Below are 27,415 nucleotides of genomic sequence, written 5' to 3'. Positions count from 1 at the left end.
ACTGCCCCAGCACTCCCACGTGCATCATCCTATGAACCATTCAACATCTGTGAGGAGGAGGGACTGCAATTCTCCCATTTTTACCCACGAGGAAGGTGAGGCGTGGCCAGGTCCAGAAACTTGCCAAGGGCACAGAGTAAGTGATAGGTGAGAATTCAGATCCTGATGAATCTGTTCTCTAAGCCACAGAGGCACTGGCTCCTTTCCTGCCTCAGAGATGGTGCCACAGCCATCCTGTTCTGAGTTCACCAGACCTGCAATTGATGGCAGGTCGTGCACCTCTGGGCTGGAGCGAGCTGAGCTGCAGGCTATGGGAAGGCCCCCGAGTCCAGCTGTCCAGGTGCTGTAGGTACATCTGGCCATTTTCCAAGTGAATGAAAACAGTGCTGTGATTATTAAACCACAAATTCATTTAAAAGTGTTGGTCATTTATCACAGCTTTTTGTTATCAAGGTTTTTTATTTTTATTAAAATATTTTCATTGATTTCAGAGAGGAAGGGATTGAGAGAGAGAGAAACATGATGATAGAGAATCATTGAACAGCTGCCTCCTGCATGCCCCACTCTGGGGATCGAGCCTGCAACCCCGGCATGTGCCCTGACCCGGAATTGAACCATGATCTCCTGGTTCATAGGTTGATACTCAACCACTGAGCCACGCTGGCCGGGCTCAAGGGTTTTTCTTAACCAACAGATGTGGAAAAAAAAAACTAAATCACTTCTAATATAGAAAAGGAAGGTCTCTAAAATGCATTTTCATATATACTGATATGTCTGTGTATCTCCTTGTATTTCTTCTACATACATGGATGTGTGCTTAACTGATGCCCTACATGGTGTGAACTGTGTAACCTGGGCACAGGCCCAGGGGCTGTGGGGGGAGGGGACTTTTCTATTTTGTACCTTTCCCCCCAGTTTATGTACTTTTAACATGTACATGTTTTACTTTTATGTAAAAATTCAGGAAGTCCTCCTACCTGCAAAGGTTAGGCATCCCGGGGGACTTGATGTTTCTGAGGACGAGATGGGCCTTGCTCATCCCTGCTTCTCAGGCTTCAGCACAGTGTGTGGGCTGGGGGTGGGGGTGTTGGTCAGTGCCTGTCACCTGAATTTGTGGATCCCTGCCTGTTTGTGTAGACCCTACCTCAGCTCCATAAATGTAGGTGCTTCCCTTGCCCAAGAAGATACCCATCCATATCCCCTTTTCATGGTATCTGCTGACCTTCAATCTCTAAACCCTGCCCTCACTCCTAAACGCTGCTGCTTTCTCTCCACGAGGTGCAGTGGCCTTTGGACACAGTGGTGCCTCCCAGCCCATTCCCTGCCCCTCAGTGAGGAGGTGAGAGGTGGGATGTTGAACATCTGGTGGGATGATATGAAAGGAGCAGGGGAGGGCGGGGGCGGACACTGCAGTGAGTGAAGGCATGGCAGGTCTGATGTGCTTACGTGGCCAGGCCGCTCTGTGAAAGCTGCCAGACGCTGCTGCTTGCCAGGAAAAGAGGCTTGGCCAGCTTAGAGAGGGTCAGGAGGAGGTAGAGATAACAGCAGTGCCAGCCACACAAGGCCGGCCTTCCTGAGTGCTGGCAGGTGGTCCAGCCCCAGAGGGATGGGCCCCAAGAGAAACCTTTTGGCAACACAAAATCTGTCCTGTGTCTGTGGTTCAGAGTGTGGACACGTATGTACACTTATCGCTCCTGCAGAGGGCCAGATATTGGTGGAGGGGTTGTGGGCAGAATCCTGCATTGTTTCCTTCCTATTCGTCTTTGTCGCAGCCTCTGTTCAAGACGCAGGAAGGTGGAGCAAGCTTCGACCACGTCGGCGGAGAGCAGCCCCAGGCCGAGGAAGTTGGCCTGGCGTCCATTTTCATACTTGTCTGAGCATTTGGAAGAGATCACTCTCCTGTAATTGAACATTCCTGGATGTGTGTATTTTCTTTGAAACAGCCTCCATAAGCTTAGAAAAAAGTGGTTATTCTGCCTTCTCAACAGTGGTCTGCACCAGACTGTCTCATGTTATTTTCTTGGTTTCCTGAGCCTGAAATGCTGAAGCAGAATTCTGAGTTTGGAAGAAAACCAATGTTGCATATGGGATTTTCCTTCCCCTCCTCAGGAGCCCACACACACCAGACCAGACTCTGTCATAGGGAAACAAGAGACGTGGGATTGTTCTGTGGTTCTGCTACAACTGCCACGTGCTTGCGGAGTTACATCATGAGAATCGCTTTTTCTCCTGCTGTGTTTTGGTTTCCAAGGAGGCATTAGCAGCCAGTGTGTGTGTGTGTGTGTGTGTGTGTGTGTGTGTGTGAGAGAGAGAGAGAGAGAGAGAGAGAGAGAGAGAGAGAGAGGTGAGAGAGGCAGAGGGAGGGTGAAAAATAGGATTTTGGTGTGTACAGATTAAAATGGCCCAACTAAAAAAGCTGGTGCTCTTAATTTTAGGCCAGACTGCCTCCAGTGTGGCACGGAACAGTCAATGCAGGCATGTCAAACCGTATCTCTAAGTGACAGTGTAATTTCTCTCTGAGTGCCAGTTTCCTCATCTGTAAAAAAAAAAAAAAATTTTTTTTTTTTAATACATATACATCCTTAGCCAGAGCCTGAAACAAAGTGTCTAGTAAATTGTCGGGATGACAGTGATGATCAGACTGCACAGCTCAGGGCTTAGGAAAAACTTTGCCATGTTTGCTGCACAGATGTGTCAGGGCCGCCTGTCAAACAGACTCTGTGCCTGGCTTGTTTGCTGCTGTGCCCCCAGTGCCCGTGTTAGTCTAGGGTGGGCACAGGGCTGAGATAAAGGGAGAAGGGGGAGGACTCCTGGTGCTCCTGGCACACTGGCATCACATACCTGCGTGCTTCCATACCTGCTCACTGCCCTCCTGTTCTCCGCTCTTTCCTTGAAACACTCCCACTGGTCCTTTAAGACCCAACTCAATGGCTTTTCTCAGTGATGTCTTCCTTGACCCTCTCCCCCTGAAGGTGAACCTGTAATGTGTCCTTGCTGGACTTTCTCCCCCACCTGCACCACAGGACACAGGGCTGTGTCACCTTTGACTTCGGATCCCCAGAACTGGTGCACCAGCTGTCTCAGTAGAGGATGACTTGGGGCTGTTCAGTGAATGATGAGCAAACTGCTGATGAGCGTATGGCTTTTAGGTCAACATCTACCCAGTCACAACGGCCCACGTCATGCTCTCTTCCTTTTCCCTCACATGCAGTCCATTAACAAGTCTTGTCTGTTTCACCTCCACACCTTCTACCAAATCCATCCTTGGTCCCTGTGGCCAGCAATCTTGTCATCACCGTTCCTTACCCACCACTGGCTTCACTGCTTCTGTTTTTTTTGGCTCTCCAACCCAGTTCTCTACACAGCTACAGTGACCTTCGGAACAGATCAGGTCATGTCACTCCCTGCTCAGAACCCTCTAGTGTACTCCAAATAAATCCCAACTCCCCACCGTGGCCTGCAAGGCTCTCCAGGCCCTGGCCCCAGCCTGTCTGTCCACCGCCTCCCACTCTCTAAGCTCCAGCCATGGCCATCTGCCTCCATCACAAAACTTCTACGCTCATGTGCATCCCAGGGCCTTTGCATTTGCTGTGCCCTCTGCAAAGAACAGTCCTTTTCCTGTGGTTGACTCCTTCCTAAGGTTCAGTTCAAAGATCGCATCTGCAGAGAGTCCTTCCTGGACCATCCTGGCAAATACTGTATTTCCCTCCATTGTGTTTCTTTAAGACATTTCTCATTATCAGAAACTAGTGGCCTGGTGCACGAAATTCATGCACTGGGGGTGGGGGTGGGCAGGGGGATCCCCCAGCCTGGCCTGTGCCCTGTCACTCTGGGAGCCCCGCGATCCATCACCCCAAAGAGGTAGGCCCCACCTACCCATCCGGGGCTCCTTGATGGATTGCCCCAAAGAGGTAGGCTGGAGCCAGGGGTCCTGCCTCTGCTCCGCGTGGAGCTGAGGAACCCCCAGGCCTCGAGCAGATGCCTCCGCTGGGCCCCAGGCCTCCTGGTGATGGATTGTGATGGTGTGATGCAAGTCCTTGGCACTGCAAGTCCCCGCCCACCTGCGCCTGCTGTGCATGCAGCCTCTTGCTGATCGTCGTTACACATGAGGGCGTCCCATCATTTGCATATTACCCTTTTATTAGTATAGATTATCATCTTGTTCACGGTATTTTCTGACTCCCACCCTGGAATGTGAAGTCTATGGGAGCAAGGACTGCTCACTTCATGGTCTCAGTGCCTGGAACAGGGGTTCTCAACCAGGCATCTCTGAATTTGAATGGGGAAAAATGGCATCTTTATTTTCACAAACTTCTCTCAGTTACTAACATAGACAACGAATCACAGTAATATTGACAGTATCTGGGACTTTGTCACCAATAAAAATCACAGATATTTTCCTATCACATATTAGCTGTGCTCATACTGCTTTGACATTATGGTAGTTTCCAGATCCACCAATAGATCTTGTTATTTAATGCAATAATAAATAAATAAGTAAGTAAGTAAGTAAATAAATAAGTAAGTAAGTAAATAAAATTTATTCCTTTACTACATTGCAATTGTTTTAAAAATAATTTAATGACTGTATTTTTATATAATTGGTTTCCTGAGAAATCCTGTGTAATCAGTTTCCTGTATAATTTTATTTTACACATTTAAAAATATTTCTGTGAGAAAGGGCCTCGAGACTTCACTAGACAGCCAAAAGGGTCCAAGGCACACAACGGTTAGGAACTCCTAGCGCGAGTGTGCCTGTGTGACACATGAGCTCTGTGAGTGGATGGATGGATGGATGGATGGATGGATGGATGGTGGCATGTATCTTCCCCCATTCACCTGGGCCCCTGTGTGACCTTGGTGTTTAGGAAATAGCCTTTGTCAAGGTCTTTGGAAATCTATCTGACACTGAAAAAGAGGCATTTGTTACAAACAGTGGGAACCAGGCCCAGTGCTCTTCCCCCCTTTCAGACATGGCTGTCTCTTGAGCTTCTCTCTGTGCATCTCCTTCTGACCGACTGCCCCTGCACCCGGCAGGATTTGGCCAACATCTGCTCCCGAGGGTACAGCACCTCTGTTTGGTTAACCAACAGAGATTGGCATCTCGGGGTTCCGAGCTCTCAGGAGAACGAGGTGGCCACTGTGGTTAAGTCAGTCCGGCCTGGGAGGCTTGGCTCCCATTGTTAGGGGCCAACCCGTGGGGTTGGGAAGGGGTTCTTAGGGAGCGGCTGAGCCGGGCTTACCTCCTTATTGGGAGTCTGGTTCCTGACCAGGAGTTGGGGCTTGGCCAGGCCTCAGGGACTGAAGGTGGATGGGTGGAGGTTTCTCTGGGCCCTGGAAAGGATCTTCCATTCTGTTTGGTTCTGTTTTTTTCTTAGCATGTGAAATATCACTTGTCTGAGAATTGTTGCCCATAAATTAGTCTGTTTTCGTCAGTGGCGAGACATACAGGAGTGAGATCGGAAACAAGCTCTGTCTGTCTTTCTAGCTCAGGCTGCCGGAAGCATAGCGGGTACACAGACAGTTCAAGACCAGACTTGTACCTCCTTGTTTTCCATCTTTCCCAGTGACCTTTGGGCTTGATCTTGCTTACCAGGACTGATTATGTCCTTGGCACCACAGACCCAGCATGTCCTAAATTAAATTCATCATCTTTTCCCGCACCTCTGTCCCTTCACCATCATCCTTCTGGTACCTCCAGCCAGAAACCATTCATCCTCGGCTTGTGCTCCCTCCTGCCCTCATCAATTTCTATTGAATTTCTGTCCTTACTGCCTTTCGGTCTGTCTCCTTCCCTCTGACTTTACTGCTACAAACTTAGCTCAGAGGACCCTCCTCATCTGTTGCCTGGGAAATTGTAGTTGGCTTCCAGCTGGAACCTTTGCCTTCTCCTTCCCTCCCCCCATTACATTCTCCCTACTCTCCTCGCCCCTTTCCTACAAAAAAGCTGGTGTGGCTACAGTTCTGAGATGTTTGGTGATGTGATAAATGCTGTGCTAGAATTGTGTACACACACATTGGTATAAAGCAACTGATGTTGCTTTGGGTGGTCCAGGCATGATAATCAGACGAAATGACAGCTGAGTAGGATCTTGAATGCTGACGGGATGGGGGACAGCATGAGCTGAGGCACCAAAGTGTGAGTCACGTTAGCTCCCTGTGCTTCTGATTGCTCTGTGCACTGTGGGTGTAATGGTAGGGCCTCCCCAAGCACTGCAGTGAGGGTTAGATGAGCTGAGGTGTGTAAAACGCATGGCACCAGGCGAGTACTGTGCAATATTAGCTGTTTTCCACATTATTGCTGCTGACATGGTCTGGTGCACAGGCAGACACAGCAGAATCCGTTTGTCTTCTTCACCTGCCTCCACTTTAAAACAAAGATCACAAACTCTAGTGCCTGCAAGGGCCAGGTGGGCGGCCACTGCTCAGCGCAGCTGATGGTCGTCAGGCAGGGATGTGGGCCTGGTACTGCCTGGTATTCCTAGTTTCAAGAAATGTCAGAAATCCAGGATCCTGCATGAAACCTTTCAAGTTTTAAACATTGGTGATTAATTTAAAAAATATTAAAACCTGTGCAAGCCCAACAAAGTACATCTGTGGGCCACATTTAGCCCAAAGGCCACCAGCTTATAATCTTTCTTTAAAGGTCTCTGGGGTCATCTGCTCAAATCTGTCACACCTTTTCCCCAGGGGTAGGGTCTAGTTGTCTTTGAGGGCTGGTTTTTATGAGCTCCTTTGCCTTGCAGGACTTCTCCAGACGGGTTATGTCACCGACAGAGGCTGCCCTGAAGCTCCCTGTGGCCTGGAGACTATGTACAAGCGGAATGGTCTGATGGCTAGCGTGTTGGTCACCTCCGCCACTCCACAGGTACGGAGACTGCGAGGATCTGACAGTGGGGGCAGCAAAGCGGCCAGGCTCCAGCTGAGTCATGAGCAGCAAAGCTGCAGGGCTCCATGAATACCACCATTCTTAGCACTGCCGAGGCCCTGGCCACGCTGGGCGTGAGATTTGGGAGGCAGTCAGTCCTGAGGACCAGTATGTTTTCTGAAGTCTTTCTCTTCAAAGAAAAACAAATAGCTGCTCGGTCCAGTGTTAGCAAGTGCCACATTCCATGTTGGTGCACGAAGAGATCAGACCTTTCCCCAGAAAAGCCGCCGCTGATTATAAATAAGTCACACATTCCGGAATGAAGTCAGACAGAACTGATTCCAACTGGCCTGTGCTCTTATTTACCTTCCTCAGGAGGAAATGGCTGTGAGGACTGGTGGTCTGAGAGTGTCCTGGGCTGGGCCTTTCCCCGGGGGGTTGGGAGTTTTCTTTCCAAGTTCAGTAACGTAACAGGCACGCAGGGGAGTGGGTGTCATCTGTGGCCTGGGGATGCCACTACATCCAGTGCGTAACGCCTGGTCCTGTGACAAACTGGCCGCGCTCAGTGTCCTGAGCTCACAGGGCCCTTAGAGTGGAGCTGGGCTTTTGAAACGATCCTATGTAATCAGCTAGAAATTCACAGGAACTAGCTCATTTCTTATAAACCTTTAGAAAGTTTTCCTATTTTGATCTCTGGTTCTGAAAAGCAGACTTGTGGGTGCCTTTTAAATTTTTCTGATGGCGCCAATATAGGTTGAAGTAACGTTACTGCATCATCACTGCCAGCACCACCAATGAATGTATTTGGGGCAATTTTTGATTAAACAAGGACCCTTGTTTGAGCACGTGTTTGGGGCCGATGCAATGGGCATTACAGGAAAGTTATAAAACCTGAAGCCCAGGAATGGACTGTTAGGCAACTAGAGGAATCAGAATTCTGTTTCTATTTACAATTTACACCCCATCTACAGTAAAACTTCTTTCTTCTCTACTCTCCCTGTATTTACACATTCGTGTGCACACACGCATACATGTGTACTGTGTATATGCACACAACGTATGTGTATACAGATCCATGTGTGCGTATCCAGAACATGGCAAATACTCAATAAACATTTGTTGAATGAATGAATGAATACATGTATAATTGAAGTGCTCAATAAATTTTGGTGACTGAATAACATGTTTACTCATATCCACACCCACGATTAGTGCTTACTATATACCAGGCTCATTTTTTGCATCTTCATAGAGATTATCTGACTTAGTCCTCACAAAGCCCCATGAGGTGTGGACTGTTGTTTTACCCCTAATTTATAGATGAGGGAACTAAGGCAGGGAGAGGTGGATAAACTGGCTTTCAGTCACATAGCTGGTCAGTGGTGGGTGGGATTCAAAGCCAGGCCTGTGGAACCCAACATGGTGTGATGACACTACCTGTCCTGAAGAAAACCTGCCCTGTCACCTGCAGCGCCACTTCCTGGAAGATGGGTGTGGGCATGCCGTGCTGCACGGGTCCTCCTCTGCTCAGGGAGTGTACAGGGCTGAGGGCAGAATAGACGGCCAGGTCCAGGGGCACTGACGGTTAGTCTTCATTACTTTTCAAAAGTGTAACAGGTTTTCCTCAGGGGAGACTGCCCCATTACCCATATAACTTTAAATTAGCTACCCCCGAGCCCACCCAGACCCCTAGAGCCCTAGAACCAGCATCTCTGCGGGGCAGGGGGAGTGGAGGGGTGAGGATTCTGCCAGTTGCTCTGTGAGCTTCGTTTTCTATAATCCACTGCAGCTCTGGGCAGTAGGTTCCAACAGTGCCATTTACAGATGCCTGGGACTTGGTAAGATGAAGGCACTCACCTGAGGTTGGGCAGCAGCTGGTGTGGAGCTGGCCTTTTAACCACCACGGGACCCTGCTTCTTAAGATCATCTTAGGGTTTTGGGTATAGTAGACTCATTTGTAAAGCCTTTAAATGACACAGGCCTATTGAAATCTACAGGTTTAGTTTCTGCTTCTCCTTTTAACCTCACATTTTCAGTTATTGACTATTGGTTTCCCTTACTGGCCTAAAAACACTGTAGTTTCCAGTAAGATTGCAAAGTTTTTCCAGATATAGCCATTTTGGAAAGAGTGAAATAAAGAGGAATTAATAAAAGCATATTCTCTAAATCCCAGTCCAAGATGTTGAGGTTAATGGAAACCACAAAATCCCTCTTCGTGGATTGAGAGGAATAAAACCATTTATGAACAGGGCACAGTTTTTGGGTGGTAAGTGTGATTGGTTCCCCAAAGTAGGATTTGATGAAATAAAATAATATTGAGGAGAAGGTATGCTCAGCATTCTGGGATCCCTGTAGTGTTGGGTTTTTCATGCAACTGGCCACAATTGGGGAGTTTTAACTCGCTTTTTTATGGGAGACACTTTACTTGCAGGACTCACAGTGTTCTTCCCAACAAGGGACTCTACTAAATATAACTTTCACGCCTGTCTCCAGTGCCAGTCGGTTACCTCTCACCTCATCAGCTCACAGGCTTGAATTCCAAGTGGCCCATGCATGAAATAAGCCTTAAGAGCCGGTTCAGCATTTTGTGTAACAATTTCCTGCAATGAACTCAAGTAGAAAAAAAATAAAAAGGTAAAACCAGGTAATGTTTGAAAGATGTAACGAAACAGGTGATCTCCTCAGGCCTCCTAAAATGGGAAGGCCGGTTCCCTCTGAAGGAAGAGTGGGCTGTATTTTTTACCCCACCGCCACACAGCCAGCTGGAAGCAGGTGGGGTGCAGTGATCTGGGATCCGGTAGATTCACAACCAGGTTCTCTTTCTGGCTCTTCACTTTCCTAGCTGAGCTACCTTGGGGAAGTAACATTGCCTCTACTTCCTTAGCTGTAAAATGGGAATCGTAATAGTGTGTACTCAGAGATGTTAACATGATGCATATGAAGTGCTTAGCACCGTGCCTGGAACAGAGTGAAGCACTAAACAATACAAGCTTTTATCATAATGCAGTCTGTCACTCTTGGTCTCCTCAGTTCTGAGGTGTGATAGGCAGTGACTCAAGTCAGCCAGACTGCTCAGGTTGCACGTCTCTCCTGGTCCCCACAGGGCAGCAGCAGCTCAGACTCTCTGGAGGGCCAGAGCTGCGACTATGCCAGCAAGAGCTACGATGCCGTTGTCTTCGACGTCTTGAAAGTGACTCCCGAGGAGTTTGCTGTAAGTAACAAAACTGATGTGTGTGCTGGGTGCTAGAAAGGGTCACTGTTCAGGGCTTTTTGCTCTGGTTGGAGAAAACCCATATGCCCAAACAATAGAGGATTGTTGAATAAAATATTCTTTATGAAATACCACACAGCATTAGACAGGGTGCCTTCAATCTAGAAACGAACTACCTTGGGAGGCATTCACAATATAGGAAAAGGGGGGAACTTTCAAGAAAGGGAGAGAGTGAAAAATGCAATTCATGTGGAATTTTTCAGCCCACATAGCACAATTCAGACACTCATTACTGAAGAAGTAGGTGTGGACAGGGCACACTTGCTTCTAGTAGCAGATCAGCACTGGTTTTTGCCTGGGTATCACCTATCCCCGTGCTGGCCACTGCCCAAAGGGGCCTGTGGGAAGTCTAAGAGGCTAGAGGGAAAACAGGAATAATGAGGGAAAAGGCCAGCACACACATGTGCAGACTAGCTGTGGTGTTTCTGGGCACGGGTACTGGCCTTGTGTCTCAGGCACACAGACAGACACTAGGAATGGCCAATACTTGCGTTGTGCATTGTACTCCCCTATGTGCTTTTTATTACTTCACAATTTATTTTTAAAATCTTTATTGTTGAAAATATTATAGATGTCCCCTTTCCCCCCCCCCCCATTACCCCCCTCCACCTGGTTCTTGCCCCACCCCAAGCCTTCACCACTCTACTGTCTGTGTCCATAGGTAAGATTTTTGGATAATCTCTTCCCACACTCCCTCCTCCCTTCCCTTTCAGATTCATCAGTCTGTTCCATGTTTCCATGCCTCTGATTCTGTTTAATTCACTAGTTTATTTTGTTCATTAGATTTCTTGCTCATTTATTTTGATTTTTAAATTCGATTGTTGTTAGATATGTATTTGTTGCCATTTTATTGTTAATATTTTTATCTCTTCTTTTTATTCAATAACTAGAGGCCTGGTGCACGAATTCGTGCATGGGAGAGGTCCCTCGGCCTGGCTGGCGATTGAGGCCTATCGGGGGGATGGCCAGCCAGGAGGAGGGACCCTGGGAGGTTGGCCAGCTGATTGGGGCCTATCAGGGCCGGCCGGCAGGGGGGAGGGGCCGTGGGAGGCCAGCCAACCGGGGGGAAGGAAGGGGCCATGGGCGGTTGGCTGTGGAAGTGCACTGACCACCAAGGGGCAGCTCCTGTGTTGAGCGTTGGCCCTCCTGTTGGTCAGTGCATGTCATAGCGACTGGCCGACCGGTCATTCCAGTCATTCTTGTCATTCAGTTATATATATATATATATATATATATATATATATATATATATATCCTTCCTTCAATATTTCATATAATACTGGTTTGGTGGTGATGTACTCCTTTAGCTTTATTTTTTTTTTTTATAAAACTCTTTATCTTCTAAATGAGAGCTTTGCTGGGTAATCTTGGTTGTAGGTCCTTACTATTCATCACTTTGAATATTCCTTGTCATTCCCTTCTGGCCTGCACAGTTTCTATTGAGAAATCAGCTGACAGTCTTCTGGGTGCTCCCTTGTAGGTAACTAACTGCCTTTCTCTTGCTGCTTTTAAGATTCTCTCTTTGTCTTTAGCCCTTGGCATTTTAATTATGATGTGTCTTGGTGTGGGCCTCTTTGGGTTCCTCTTGTTTGGGACTCTCTGTGCTTCCTGGACTTGTAAGTCTATTTTTTTCACTAGGGAGAGGAAGTTTTCTGTCATTATTTCTTCAAATAAGTTTTCAATATCTTGCTCTCTATCTTCATTTTGGCATCCCCATAATGTGAATGTTGGTACGCTTGAAGTTGTCCCAGAGGCTCCTTACACTATCTTCATATTTTTGGATTCTTTTTTCTTTTTGTTCTTCTGGTTGGGTGTTTTTTGCTTCTTCTTATTTCAAATTGTTGATTTGATTCTCAGAATCCTATACTCTACTGTTGAATCCCTGTATGTTATTCTTTATTTCGGTCAGTGTATGCTTAATTTCTGATTGATCCTTTTCCATTTTTTGGGAGGTTTCTAGAAGATTCTTAAGTAACTTTATAACCGTGGTTTTGAACTCTATATCCAGTAGTTTGCTTTCTTCCATTTCTTTCATTTGTGACATGTTTCTTTGTCTCTGCATTTTGGCTGCTTCCCTGTGTTTGTTTCTATGTATTGGGTAGAGCTGCTATGTCTCCTTGAGTTGATAGAATGGCCTTGTGTAGTAGGTGTCCTATAGAGCCCAGTGGCTCAGCCTCCCCACACCTGAGCTGGGAGCTCTAGATGCACCCCTTTGTGGGCTGTGAGCACAGTCTTGTTGTAGTTGAGACTTGATTGCTGTTGGTGTCCCTGAGAGGAATTGACCTCCAGGCCACTTGGCTGTGAGGACCAGCTGCAACTACAGTGGGAGAGCTTCTATGCAGGAGACACCCCTATGGAGCAGGACTTGCTTCAGTGGAGCTTTGGTGCTCACTGAGTCTGCCCCTTGAGTGTGTTGCTTATGGATGTGTAGAGTTATAATCTAGTATGGTCTGACAGTGATCACTGGGTACACTGGCTCTTGGGTCTCCAGGGAGGTGCAAAATCAATCACTGCCTGACACCACCCAGCAGGAACTACAGAGAAATCTGCAGATTCCTCCTCTTTGTATTGGGTTTGGAAGTGCCCAGATGAGGCCAAGCTATGAAGCAAGGCAGGCTGCTGCTGGTGCCAGGTCTTGGGCCTTTTATTGATAGGTTTGGGGCTCCCTGACCCAGCTGCAGCTTGTTTGAGATATTTTAGCCTGAATAAGGACAGGCCATTTATATGCATAAGCTGCTGCACACAGCTTGGGTGGGGTTATAAATTGTATGAGGCAGGGTCTTAGGGAATCACCAGGGCAGAGCAAACCAAAATGGCTGCCAGTCAGCCCTGTGACTGGGGAGGTCCCAGCATAGGAACAATGATCCCTGTGGGCACCTCCGTCTGGGAGAAAGCCACCCCTGAGTTCCTGCACTGATGCCAGACAATCCAGTTCTTCCTTTTATGTGTCTGTGTCCCCCAGAGCCTCACCCTGGGGCTGGAGCTCAGAGGAAGCAGGACCTTGTAAGTTCAGTTCATGGTGCTGGCCTTTTAAGAGGAACAGCTGGGTCTCCAGCAGCCTCTGCATCACTGAGCCCCAATCCACACTGGTTTTTACAGCCTGTAGTTCTTACTGCCCATAGGGACTTCTTTTCCCAGCTCTGGGACTCTGGGCTGGGGGTCTGGTGTGGAGCTGGGACCCCTGTCTCCTCTGGGTGGCCTCTGCAGAGACAATCTCCCTCCCGATTAAAAAAGTGGCACATGTGGGTGCTGGACCACTCCGTTCTGCGCCTCCGTGCCTCCTATCAGTCTCAGTGTGCTTTCTTCTTTACTGCTCTAGTTGTAGGACTTCCATTCAGCCAGCCTTCCAGTGGTTCTGGATGATGGTTGTTCTATATTTTAGTTGTAATTTTGATGTGGTTGTGGGAGGAAGCGAGTATAGTTGTTTACCTATGCTGCCATCTTCAAATCTCTCCCTTGTTGAATTTTTTAGTTGTATTTTTTAGCTACATGAAAGGAATGAAGCAATAATGAGGTTTAAAATCCATATATTGTTGTTCACTGTGAGGAATGGAAGAGAATTAGGCTACACCTAGAATAGCATTGCCCAGCAAAACTCCATGGTGAGATTCGGGCCTGATTTTCTAGTCTCAGCACTAGAGTGTTGCTGGGCCTGCCTCTGGTTAATTTCCTGAGGCTGGGAGGCTGAGGGAGGGTGGTGGATGCTCTGAGGGTGCAGTTCTAAAGCTTTGCTGCCCCTGCCAGAGCCAGTGTGTTCTTAGCTTAGATGTGAAGCCAGGTCCCCTGGAGTTTTTGGTCTCTGGGGAAGCATTGGAGTTGCCAGGTGTTGGAATTGAACCAGACCACCCGGTATTTTAGTTTTCTGTCTAGTATGAAAGAAAGAAAAGAACGAGATGCAAAAGTCCATTAAAATCAAGTGATTTTGGAAGATGGTGATAACAATAACATAGTTTTTAATTCGTTCTGAATCCCCACATAGCAAACTCGGAAACCCATTAACAATATTTATAATAAACCTAGGTGACAAATTATCTCTATCAATCCCAAAACACAAGTGGCTGGGGATATACCATCACCAAGACCTGCAGAGTATCAACATCTGTGCAGGAGAAAGCAGAAGTAAGCATTGGGGCATTTGGCAGGCTTGAGAAGAGGAGAACCCCAAAATTTTCAATAGGAATCCACTGGAAAGTTTGGCAGGTTAATGTGAGGACAGCAACTGAAATTGAGAAGGATTCTGAGCACTCAAATAATGGATGGGTGGAAGAGATCTGTGGATTGGCCCCTATAATCTCTTGAAACCAACCCAGCAAGGCTCACTTCCAGGGCTTACTTCTCATTCCAAAGAGAAATTTAGTATGGGAGCAGAGTCAAAATAATCAGGATAGGGGAAGTTATGGTTAAGGGCAAAGAAATAAAATAAATAAATAAAGGTGTGTGTGTGTGTGTGTGTGTGTGTGTGTGTGTGTGTGTGTGTGTATGTGTGAAATCTCAAAAAGCAACTGCATTTTTTTGAACACTACATGAAAGCAACTAAAAGGAGAGCTATGTGAAATTAGAAGGCTACCCTGAACCATGTCTCCCTCTTAAAAGTTCAGGGAAACTAATTGTACATAAAAATAAGCATCAGGAAATGATTGCTGTCAAATCTTTCAGTTATTATAAGAAAACAAAAGAGTAAGGAGATAGTTCTTATAGATAATGAAAGAATGCCAGAAAGACGTGCCACAAAGCAAATGAAAACTGTAATTCTCTATTTTTAAAGGAGCTAAGCGACCTTAAGATCATGCAGTAAGCCTTAAACAACATAAATCTGAAATAGAAAAAATTCACAAATGAGGTGACAGAACTTAGGAGAGAAGTGAAAATTAAAAAATTATTTTGGAAATGAAAATTGAACTAGAAGAAACACAAGAATAGATAAACCCAACAGAATACCTTAAGGCAGGAGAAATTTTAAGATAAAAATAAATGAAGAAAGAGATAATAAGACTGAGAAAAAGTGACAAACATTGATGATAGGCAAAGAAGATCCAACATATAGATAATAGAAATCCCTGAAAGGGGAGAATATAAAGGCAACAGAACTGAACAGACACTTAAACTATAATGTCAGAAAATTTTCACAAAATAAAAAGATAAGATTCAAAATTACATATTGAAGGAGCACACAATGAAGCTGACAATGTTAACCCAGAATGGTCAATACCATAGACATGTTCTTGGTAAACTGCTGGATATTAAAGGAAAAGAAAATCCTTTGGGCATCTAAACAAAATAGCAAATGGCTTAGAAGAAAAATAAGATTAGATTACCATCAGTCTTTTTGACAGAAACACTTTTTGCCAAAAGAAAATAGAATAACAAATAAATCAAGGAAAGAAAAAAATATGAGCCAAAGATTTTATATCCAGCAAAACCTTCAAGTATAAAGGACACCGATAGCCCAGGCCAGTGTGGCTGAGTTGATTGGGCATTGTCCCATGCACCAGGAGGTTGCCGGTTCAATGCCCGGTCAGGGCATATGCCCCGGTTGCTGGCTCAATCCTTGGTAAGGGGCGTGCAGGAAGCAGCCAATCAGTGTTGCACTCTCACATTGATGTTTCTCTCTCTCCCTCTCCCTTCTTCTCTCTCTAAAAAAAATCAATACACTATTCTTAAAAAAAAAAATAAAGGACACTGATAAACTATTATGAACATGAAAGGCCTCAGAGAATGTTATTCCTGTGAGCCCTTCTTGAGGAATCTACTAGAGAACAAGCCTCAAACAATGAAAATAATTAAAAAACAACAACATCGCTCTAAAGACTGGTGGAGAGCAGTAAATACTTACCGTAGTGTTAAGACTAAATGAGGATTAAGAGGGAGAGGGTATAGTATATAATGGCTGTATGCCCACATAATAGACATAGTGTGACCATTATAATATAAACTATAAAAATGGAGGAGAATTGAGAGAACACATACAAAATTTCATAACTCTTCTCAGTAATTATACTGATAGTGGTACCATAAGTGTTGTTTTTCCGAGACCATTGTGTGTATAATATAGGATAAAGTAAATGAATAATTATGGGATACTGTAATCCTATATATCCTGTGTCCTTGGGACCAGGATTTTTGATATGGGAGAAAAGAGATACAGAAGTAGTACAGAAGAAGTAAGTTAGGGGGAAAAAGTGTTCTGAATTTGAATTTGAAATATCAGTATGAATTCTAGAGTGTGGTATTGAAATACTATCACTGAAAGACTCCAGGGCTTCCTGGATAACTGGTTGATTCCAAGTCTAGGATGGAAATGTTCAAGATAAGCCTGGTATATCTTTCCAATACCAGTGAGGAAGCTATTAAGCACTACTAGGGTAATGTCAAAAGGAGCCAGGTAGGAGAAACTCCCACTGCCCAATGATGGGACAATTTGAGCTTCAATAGGATAATAATTGCAACTGATTGAAACCCATCAAGCAATAGATCATATTTGGATGATTATAGGCAGCCAATTTATTATCTTAGGAACTGAGAAATATAAGGATAAAATGCAGTCTTTTAAAATATATATATTTTTTATTGATTTTAGAGAGAGAAACATCAATGATGAGAGAGAATCATTGATTGACTGCCTCCTGCACGCCCCAAAACTGGGGATCTTCCCACAACCCAGGCATATGCCCTGACTGGGAATCGAACTGTGACCTCCTGGTTCATAGGTCGATGCTCAACCACTGAGCCACTCAGACCGGGCCCAATCTTTGTCCTGCCTTTTACTTTTGAATTGTACTGGGTATCCAAATAGTAGATGAGAGAAAATTTCTTTGTGTTAAATTATTTCAGTTAATAAAGGGGGAGAAATGATAGAATTAGAATATCATCATTATATGACCCCAGTGAATTAATAGATCTAAGCATTGAACATCAACAGCCACTAACATCACAAAAAGAGAGTAATTATGTGCCTCCTGATAAAACCACGCAGCACCACTTCCAGCCATGGCATCCAACCTGTGCCTGATCAAGTCTCTAGTTCGTGCTGCCACTTGCAGGAAATTCCAAAGACAGAGGTATATGTTGGCCTGCACTGTGTGAGTGGGGAACTGTGTAGGTCAAATGGCGTGGATTCTTCAGCAGATATATTATATGGAACAAAGAGGTAGAGAGAATACCTATAGATTAAAAGGAACTTAAAAATATGCATCAGCCTGCCAGTATTGCTCAGTGGTTGAACCTTGATCCAGAAACCAAGAGGTCACTGGTTTGATTCCAGGTCAGGGCACATGCCTGGGTTGTGGGCTCAATCCCCAGTAGGGACTGTGCAGGAGGCAGCTGATCAATGATGCTCCTCTCTCATCGATATTTCTATCTCTCTGTCCCTCTCCCTTCCTCTCTCTCTAAAAATCACTAAAAATATATAAAAAATAGCACCAAAGTTTTAAAAAGACACCATGATGTCTTGGTATATACATACTTGGGTGATAAAATTATAAAAAAACATCCTGCCGGTTCTCCCTGATAGAGTTAACTTGATCTGTGGGAGACATTTCCAAGGCCCTCTGAGCTCTCAGCTCAAATCTGTTTTCACAAGACCTTTCTGTTCCCTGGGATGGCAGAATTAATCTAAATGTCAGGAGTGCTTGGCCAACAATCTCTGTGGGTCTGGCAGGAAAGATGCCAGATAGTGGTTACTTTTGACAGTAGGGAGGGACTTGTAATTCAGACAAGGCACATGGAGGAACTCTGAGGTGACTTTTTAAAAAATTGTGTTGAACTATATGTAACATAAAATTTACCATCGTAACTGTTTATTTCACGTATAAGTGTATACGTCAGTATTGTTAAGTACATTCACATTATTGTGCAGCCAATCTCTAGAACTGTACTCATCTTGCAGAACTCTGTACCCATTAAAAAACTCTCCATGCCCTGCTACCCCCAACACCATTCTACTTTCTGTCTCTATAATTTGATGACTCTGGGGACCTCATATAAGTGGAATCACATAATATTTGTCCTTTTGTGACTGGCTTATTTCACTTAGCGTAATGTCCTTGAGGTTCATCCATCTTGTGGCAGGTGTCAGAATTTCCTTTCTTTCTAAGGCTGAATAAGATTCCATCGTGTGTATATATCACATTTTTTTGTCCATTCATCTATTGATTGGGGTGGCTATTTCTTGACCTGAGTGGTGATTACAGGCTGTTCATCTATAATAAGTCATAAAACCATGCATTTGTTTAATGTGGTTTTCTGTAAATGTGTGTTACTTTATAAAAAAAAGGGTTTAAATTATTTAACCCTTTGCACTCGCTTGCTTTTTTTCTCGATTCCTGCTACCGATGCTAACCGTGTCGAGTCACACTCGACATCCGAGTGCAAAAGGTTAAAAGGTCCTCATTTTTTCCTGGGGACACTCTACAGGTAGGTCTCAGTCCTTTTACTCCCCAGTGGATGAAAGCATAGCAAAAAGCATTGCTGGGACTTGTCTTTATCATCAGTTGGTCATGGGCATCCTTCTAGGTCAACATGTATGGATCCAATTCTCTATTTTTAATAGCTGCATGATATTCTGGAGTCTGGATATACCATGTTTTTTTTCACCAAGTCCCTTTTGGAGGCCTTTTAGACTGTTTCCAGATTTTTGCTACTAAAAATAATGGTGCAATAAACATCTATATTTATATCTGTACCTAAATGTAGATCTCTATATAAAATTTCCTTATATACTAGTGCTTTTTTTTTTCTGTAGGTATAGGGATTCTTGTGTCAACAGTATGCTTATTTCTCCTTTTAGGAGATAATGTCTAAATGCAGTGAATGATCCTGGATCAAGACAAAATTGCTATAACAAACAGTATTGAGATAATTAGCGAATTTTGAATGTGGACTGTATATTAGATAATGTTGTACTAATGATAAATTTCCTGAATGTAACAAGTTTAACATGTAAGAGGGTCATCTTGTTCTTGGGAAGCAACACACTGAAGGGTTTAGGGGTGAAAAGTCACAGTATTTGCATTTTACTCCCAAATGGTTCAGAAAAATGTTCGTGTGTAATTACATACATAGAGATGAAGCAGATGAGGCAAAATGTTAATAATTAGTTAAGCTAGGTGAAAGGTTATAGAGTTCATATTATTCTGGCAACTTTTTTGTAAGTTTGACATTTTTAAAAAAGGTTAAAAACTTCTTTATGAGTTACTGCCAGATTACTTTCCAGAAAGAACAAACAGAGTAGCTCATAGTCCATCAGTCCTGATGGCACTGGTGGATGACAAATGGCATCTTCCTGTTTAATTTGCATTTTCTTGACCCCAGTTCTAACACTGCCAGGTTTGTGCTTCCTGTGGCTCTGGGAGTAGAAGCCGGAATGTGTCTTTGGCGCGGATTACTTTTTGTTCTGTGAGCCCTCCTACTTAGGCACTGGGAGAGCGATCTAAATGCAAATTTAAAGAGATCTTCTATAAACAGACCACTGATTGCCAACGGCTTTTCTTGGGTTCGTTTATTTGGGGGTGGAGCACCTTAAACTAGGGGTCTAGTTGGGAAGAGAGGATTCAGTCAGCCACTGTTGGAGGGGAGAAACACTACATTTAACATATGCAAAACCTTTTTTTCTTTTCTTTTTGGCTAGGTAGCTTTCATTTATCCACATAACATCTTTTTCTTTAGGACCACATTGTAAAGTGGCCATATAGGCCTCTCCATTCTGAAGGATTCATATCTACCGAAATGTTTTGAGATACGTGGAGATTGGCCACTTCCTTAAAAGGCTGGATTTTTAGGAGGAAGGAGGAGATGGGAGAAGGGGTTAGGATTAAAGAAGGCATTGCCATGTGACTAGCTTAATTGGACATCCTGTGTTGAGGTTTTATTCCCCAAAATAAGGAAAAGCCATTAGGATGCCGGTTCAGGAGTGTTCTCATCGGTCCAGGATGAGAGTGTCCTCACTACCTCGGGTTTGCTGCTTGGAACTGAGTCTCATTGTCTTGTGTTTCTGTGGGGGAGTTGCCCTTTCTCTCCAGGAAGCCAGGGCCCCTCCCAATGCAGGGCTGAGAGCTCCCACCCTTAACCCACACCCTCCCCTTTTGGTAAAACTGCCTGCCTCAAACTTCCAGGGAAGGGCTGCTCCCCAGCAATCTTTTTCACAGGTGGTTGGCCTTGGAATAAAATGACACAAAATACATAATTGGGTGATTTTACCTATGTATCCATATACTCTTGCTCTGGACACTGCATCTTTTTTGGTTGGAGTTGAGAGGATAGAAATGGGAGAGATTCTCCTGAAAACCCTCAGATTGTGTCTTTGGGACCAGCCAGTCTATTCTAAGTCTGGTGACCTCTGTTGACCTGGTTTGTTTAGAATAAAACACTTGAACACATTTTCTGATTTACAGCCTGAGCAGGAATCAGAATATTCGAAACTTGGACCATCCAAAAAAATATATGAAACGTAAAGTCACTCTTCTAATAAATCATATGGAAATTCAGTAGCAAACCCTAGAACTGATGGCAAGATGCAGAGGAAGTTTTCTCATTTTCACATTAGCAGACTTTTGGTTCTTTTTCTAAATGACATTGCAAACATCCTGCCGTTTCTCCCGGAGAGGGAGTTCACTTGAACTGCGGGGGAGATTTCCAAGGCCCTCTGAGCTCTCAGCTCAAATCTGGTTTCACAAGGCCTTTCTGTTCCCTGGGATGGCAGAATTAATCCAATGGCAGGAGCATTGTGCCAACAATCTCTGTGGGTCTGGCAGGAGAGATGCCAGTCTGTTTGCACTGCCTAGGCCAGACACACAGGCCTATAGGTCCCAGGGCTTAGTAGTCACTGGACACCCAGATTATGAGGGCCAGATCCACGCGTGCTGGGGTCCCATGCCTCCTTGCCCCTGGTGCTGGACTGAGAGGTGGAGGAGGGTGGATTCCAGAGTGCTTCATTCCCATCCACTGTGCCATCCACTGTTCCTGCCGTGCTTCCATCAGTGACAGCGTTTCTGTGCACATGGAGGGCACTAGCCTTTGGGGGGACAAAGAGGCTCTCCATCAAAGCTACCTGCTTATTTCCCTCTCCTGCTCAGAAATGTTCTCTCTGTGTGTATAATATACATATAGATTCTCTCTCTATATATACACACACCCACACCCACATCCATATCCTCCCCCCCCCAACATACATATATAGAGAGTACCTGTCAGGTGCCAGGCATTCTGCATCTTTTGTCTTAAATTTTCACAAAGATCTGTAAGATAGGGATTATTGTTCCTGTTTTCTAGATGTAGCATCTGAGACTGGGAGAATTGTCAGGTGTCAAACAGAACATTGCTGTTAAGCAGTGGTATCCAGACACATACCCAAGCCCCGCTGAGCCCTGAGCCCATTTTTATTCCACGGCATCACGTCCTCCCAGATGACCTGTGTTTGGTGGACAGGGTGTCCTCTTGCACTAGGAGACATCCAAAGGCCGCCAGCTCTCCTCTCCCTGGGCTGTCATAGAGGCATCTGTTAGCTGACGCCTGGCAGCCCATTGACACGGGGAGATAGGTAGGTCATGTGCAGTCAGCTCAGCCGTGCTCTGGCCTGCAGCATGGTCAGCAGCGATGCCTCCCTTCCTGTTGCTCAGTGAGAACAGTCTTTTAACCAGACCTGTGTTTTCTTTGCTGACAACATTAGTGCTTCTCAAGCTAGTTGTGGTGAAGGACCAATTTTTTTCATTTCCAAGCTACAGAAGACTAATACTTTAAAAATATAATAAGAGCATCATGGCAAATTGCTATAAAGGTTTCCCAATGCTTGCTCTTAAATTCTGTAGTTATCTCATATACTGTGGGCCGTGGAATAAACAGCTTGTGGTCCACACTGGCCTGCGGAGGCATCTCGAGTGTCACTCTACCATATGATTTCGAGGAGGCTTAGACTTCAGAAGAAATTTCTATAAGCCACAGTTGTTGTTTTTTAAATTTAAATTTAGAGTAATAGTGTCTCTGTTTAGCATTCTAATTTTTAATATTGTCAACTTTTTACAATTACAAAAGTAATTCATGCTTGAAAAAAATAAACTGAAATTATACAAAAATATCCAAACCAAAAAATGTTTCCTTTTCTCTCAGTCCCAACCTCCAAACTACTATTACCAATGCTGAAGTTGGACGTTTGTCTCACATTCAAGAAAGAAGGGTGTGGATCAAGATTTATGACGAGGGAAGGGATGGGAAAGGCATTTTAAAAATTTGTCTGTTTTCTACTCTGTCTTGATTTTTATTCAAGGGGGAAATTATAACCTTTAAGAGTGTTATTATTCTGTATAGATTCAAAGGAACATGACAGTTACTTTATGTTTTCTAACACCATTCTCTTTTGTTGCAGAGCCAGATCACATTAATGGACATCCCTGTGTTTAAAGCCATCCAGCCGGAGGTCTGTACCTTGTCCTTCCTACTGTTTCAACAGCCACGTTAGAGCGACTCAGTTTCTCCCTTTCTCTCTTGAAGTATCTAAATGCATGTGAATGGTCTAAGCCCCATTGAAGAGAGCGTCCAGAAACTTTGCATTCTCGATGGTGCTCATTCTTTGAGACAGGTGTTTGGGTTCTCCAGAGAATGTTACCATGTCTGGTCCACTCTGGCCGGGCTGTAGCATTGGTGCCCATGGCCATCACGCCCGAGTCAGGTCTTGGCCCAGTAATGACTTTTCCCAGGCTCCTCCTGTGGGAAAGGGTCACCGTCAGGATAGGGTGTGGGGGAATGTTTTTCTAGAGAGCTTTCGTTTTGTTGATCCCAAATTCTGGTGGTTGCCTTGTGTCTGATTTTGAAACCAGTTGCTACAGCAAAACACGGTTTACATTAAATTGTAATGTACATTTGTAGCAACAGCATAGTCAATAAAGAGAAAAAAGTTGACTTTAAAAATGTTGATTTAAAAACTACTGGAAATGCTTAGTAGTTGACAATGAGGCTTTATAGTTATTTTAGTCAGGGTTCTTTTTTTGTTAACAACTAATAGAAATGCATGTCAAAGTAGCTGTGATAGGCAGAAGAGGACTTTATTATAAGGATAGAAGGGGCATTTTACAGAATGGGCCTGGAGTTCAGGCAGCCTGGAGAGCCAACCAGGACACACACCACTCTGCTTCTTGCCTCAGCTTTTCCCTCTGCTTCTCTCTTCTGCCTTCACGCCTGTCCGCTGATGTGGTCCAACACGGCCTCCCCACAGGGCCCATGTTACATGATCCCCCTGAAGCCATCTTCCACACTGAGACCAGCAACTCTCAGTCCAGCCCAGCTGAATCACATGTCTAGTGTGGGTGCTGTGACCAAGGTCAGGAGTACAGGGCCAAGTCCTGCAAGCACAGCTGAGCTGAGGGGACCCAGCCTGGTGAGTGAAGTGCAGATTTCAGAGAGGAGGAGTATTGGTGGAGAGAGATGTCGAAAGATGTCTGCTGCAACCAAAAGGTGTCTTCTGTGAATTCCAGAACACTCTTCTTACAGTCTGGTGGCTGTAAAGACGGAGAAAAACAGCATTTTAATGCAAAGTCAGACCACAGATCCAGGCCTCCTGGGAGCTGGTATCTAACCTATTATAGATTAGGAGGAAACTTGCATGTTATCTGCGATCAGCATTTATGTGAAGACCTGGCAGTGATCTGTATTATTTATGTGTGTGCATGTGCGCACCCATTGTGTTCATTAGGTTTGGGGAGCTGAGCTATGTTTGTTTTTTTGAATTGGCTGACTTCCAGTCTTCTTCTGTTGTTGTTGTTTTTTTGTTGTTGTTGCTAATATGGAGTTATCTATTCTTTCTAATTAAAAAAAATATATATATAACTGAAACAACTCGCTACCTCTTGGAGCCTTTGGGGGAATAGTTGTTTAATGGTCACCTTAGCTCTCAGCTGGAGCTATTTCTGCTTAGCTTTGGTCTGGAGTGTTTTAGACATTTGGATCTTTATTTTCTATCTTGAGCACTGAGCAGGGCAACCCCACCTGCTGTGAGCCCTGCACTCTGAGACTGCGTGTGCTGGAGGCTGGGGTCGCTGTTCTGGCTGGTTGCAGGAGGGAAGGGCCAGGAGTTCTTCAGAGGCACAACCAGGGGCAGACTTTTCCCCAGGGCACTGCAGTTTGTTTGTTTTGTTTTTTAAATATATTTTTATTGACTTCAGAGAGGAAGGGAGAAGAAGAGAGAGAGAGAAATATTGATGAGAGAGAATCATTGATTGGCTGCCTCCTGCATGCACTCCCCTGGGGATCGAGCCTGCAACCCAGGCATGTGCCCTTGACTGGAATCGAACCTGGGACCCCTCAGTCCACAGGCCGACGCTCTATCCACTGAGCCTAACTGGCTAGGGCTGCAGTTTGGAAAGTACCTCATCCAGGGCATATCTGATTTCAAGTTGTGGCAAGACATTAAGGTGGAGATGTTTTGCTTTCAAGATTTAGCTTGGAGCAGTGGTTCTCAATTGTGGCTGCACATCAGAGTCACCTGGGCAGCCTCTGAAACATGGTGCCCAGACTCGCCGAATCTGAATCGCTGGGTCAGGCTCCAGAACCCAGTCGGCCCTGTTTTGCACAAGGTTCTGGTGCAGAGTGGGGATTAAGAACAAATTGCTTTGAGGTATCTGGAGAAACCCCAAACTTGAATGTTTTGGATCTATGAGATGCTAGCTAAAAATAGAAGGGTTTGCTTCTCATTGTCATTGTCAACGATTAAAAGCAAGGCCCTGGGAGCTGCCCAGCTTTTTTACTGTTTTAATTTTTGTTATCAGACTGAAAACTGGGATTTTTCCCCTTGAAGGTGGTGGCCACATTGTGGCTGGACCACCTTAGAGATGGAAGGACATGAATAGGGGACAATGTTAAGTTTGTTGTAGGCAAGACTTTCTAGGAAGCAGAGGCCAGCATCTGAGAGCAAGATGGGCACTGTGAGTGACCTGGACTCCCAGAGTATCAGGAACCTTGGACTGGTGCCTCCACCCTGGCCACGCATGAGAATCCATTGGGGAGCTCTGTAAAAATACAGATGGCAGGCCCCATCCTTGGAGATTCTGATTCCATAGGGTTGGAGTGGGTGGGGAATCTGTGTTTCAGTCAGTGACAGTCACTATGCTTTTTGATGCATAAGTTGTCCTGTCTTTAACCAATGGGAGCCCTTTCATGTCACCTCCTATGTCAACATGATCCCTTCATTTTTGTTAACTTCCTTGCTCTGTGGCACCATGAGATATTCCAATGTGATATTGTACATTTCCCACTGAAGACCTAGATTCAGGCATTCCTCAGGGTGCTGGTTTCTTTAGTGGAGAGTAATATTAGAAACCACAATCTGGGTGAGAGGATATTCATTGCTACTGGGTTGCTGTTGCTTTTAGGTCTTTTCTGTGGACAGGGCTAGGAAATACTTATTTCTTGAAAGGAAAGATCATGAGATTGTAATTAGGGCAGGTGGTGTTATTTTTCCACAATTCTTCCTTCCCTCCTCATCCTTGTCATAACTTCTCTGTGGGTGTGTACAGTATATGTCCCTATTGTATAGATTTTGGGCTTGGCCCTGTGACTTAGGCACAAGTAATGCAAGGGGTGAGCTAAAGTGGTCAGAGGCATGGCATGCTTCCACCAGTCCTCTTGGAATTTCTACTCTCCGTGGTGTACTGTTAGCTATTGCTCGTTTAGCCGGAATCCCAAACCCAAAGCCTGCATTCCAGCCCAGCCTGGCACAGCCCAGGGCAACCCAGCAGAAATCAGTTGTGTTGCAGTCATTCTACAGACGGTTGAGAATGAAATAAGTAGTGTTGCTGTAAGCCTCTGAGATTTGAGGGCTCTGTGTTTATACCACATTATCTTATAGAAAGATGACCAGTACAATGTTGATCTTTCCACTTCCAGTCTAACCTTACAGAGTTGTAAACTTCCTTCCCTCGATTTTTAAAATATATTTTTATTGATTTCAGAGAGAGGAAAGGAGAGGGAGAGAGAGATTGATACATTAGTTTTGAGAGAGAATCATTGATTGGTTGCCTCTTGCACTCGCCACACCGGGGATTGAGCCCACAACCCAGGCATGTGCCCTGACTGGGAATTGAACCGTGACCTTCTGGTTCATAGGTCAACGCTCAACCATGGAGCCAGGCCTGCCGAGCACTTCCCTTGATTTTTATATGGTGTCTTTTACACTGACAATTTTGGTTCCTAACAACATTAAATAATTACATTTTTGTATCATATATAAAAATAGTTTAAAAATAACTATCAATGTTACTATTAACCAGCAGACTACTGTTAAAGCTTAACACTTCTTTGCAATTCCATTTGTCTTTAGTTCCTCTTCTTATCTTCTCTCCCTCCAAGCCTACCACTGACACATCCAGGCGGGCCTCCCTCTTCACTTCCCCCAGAGGCCTTTGGAAGCACCAGGGCAGACAAGGAGGGCTAAGCCCCCTTGGTTCTGGAGAGCTGCCTCCTGAGACCCTGTTGTAATCCCGGCGCCTGGAACAGGGCTGATAGTAAATACTTGTTGAATGAGTGGAGAGTGGCTGAAGGGCTGGATGAGAGAAGTGCTGCAGCAGAACACTCTCCTTGGCCCATTGCCAGGGGGTGCGTCCCAATTAAGGGAGCATTCTTACCAGGGTGCCTGTTTTGTGGTGTCACCACTTTCCCCTAAGCCAGGGTTTCGCCTGGTGAGCTCAGCCTTTGAAGATTCAAATTTCCAAATGCTGTTGAGAACTGAGTAGAACTGTGGCTTCTGCTCCTTTCTGCAGGGGGGACCGCAGAGCATCATCCCAGGCTTAGAGGAAGCCAGGCAGACGGTGAGTTCAGGATTGGCAGCGAGCAGGGAAAATGGAAGTTAGCAAATGTGGAGCCACAACTGCCCTGTTCCCTGGTGACTCTAACAAGTGAAAATTTTATCAAAGATTGGCGCGCTAACGCAGATACAACTTGCAGTATAATAGCTCACAGCTGTGTTTAACTTATAAGCTGTGGCCTGGAACCCTATCACCGCCGTGGTGGATTGGGTTGCAGGGGCTGGGCGGGTTCCTGGTGAGCTGGGGCCAGGGCGAGGGCTCATTGTAAAGGACAGCTTTCCAAGGGGTCTGGGTGGCAGCAGCCTTACGAGAAGGTACATTTTCACGGTGGCATTTTGTTCCCACCAGCATTCTCTACCAAATAAATCTGTCATTATGCCCAACTCCCAGAATATAGAACTGAAGGTCCAACAGTTTCTCAGAAGCCAGTTTAAATGTCAGAACTGGTTTTGTCATTAGTTTCCATGTGGAGCAGCATCAAGGGGGAACTGC

At 45.1% G+C, this 27,415-nt stretch overlaps 1 protein-coding gene across 17 annotated transcripts in view; it reads left to right on the top strand.

Annotated features, from left to right (window-relative positions):
• The window catches only part of RALGPS1 (Ral GEF with PH domain and SH3 binding motif 1), a 226,324-nt gene that overhangs the window by 25,830 nt on the left and 173,079 nt on the right, over positions 1-27,415 (top strand). For all 17 annotated transcript variants that reach the window (XM_079790424.1, XM_079790417.1, XM_079790431.1 and 14 more), the window contains 3 exons: positions 6,747-6,868; positions 9,972-10,079; positions 22,495-22,545. In XM_079790424.1, coding sequence (XP_079646550.1) covers positions 6,812-6,868; positions 9,972-10,079; positions 22,495-22,545 — 216 coding nt within the window. In that variant the 5' untranslated portion in view covers positions 6,747-6,811. The remainder of the gene's footprint in view (positions 1-6,746; positions 6,869-9,971; positions 10,080-22,494; positions 22,546-27,415) is intronic.

Source organism: Cnephaeus nilssonii (genome assembly GCF_951640355.1).
Source record: "Cnephaeus nilssonii genome assembly, chromosome: 14".
Classification (NCBI taxonomy): domain Eukaryota; kingdom Metazoa; phylum Chordata; class Mammalia; order Chiroptera; family Vespertilionidae; genus Cnephaeus; species Cnephaeus nilssonii.
This window is presented reverse-complemented; position numbering and strand designations above follow the sequence as displayed.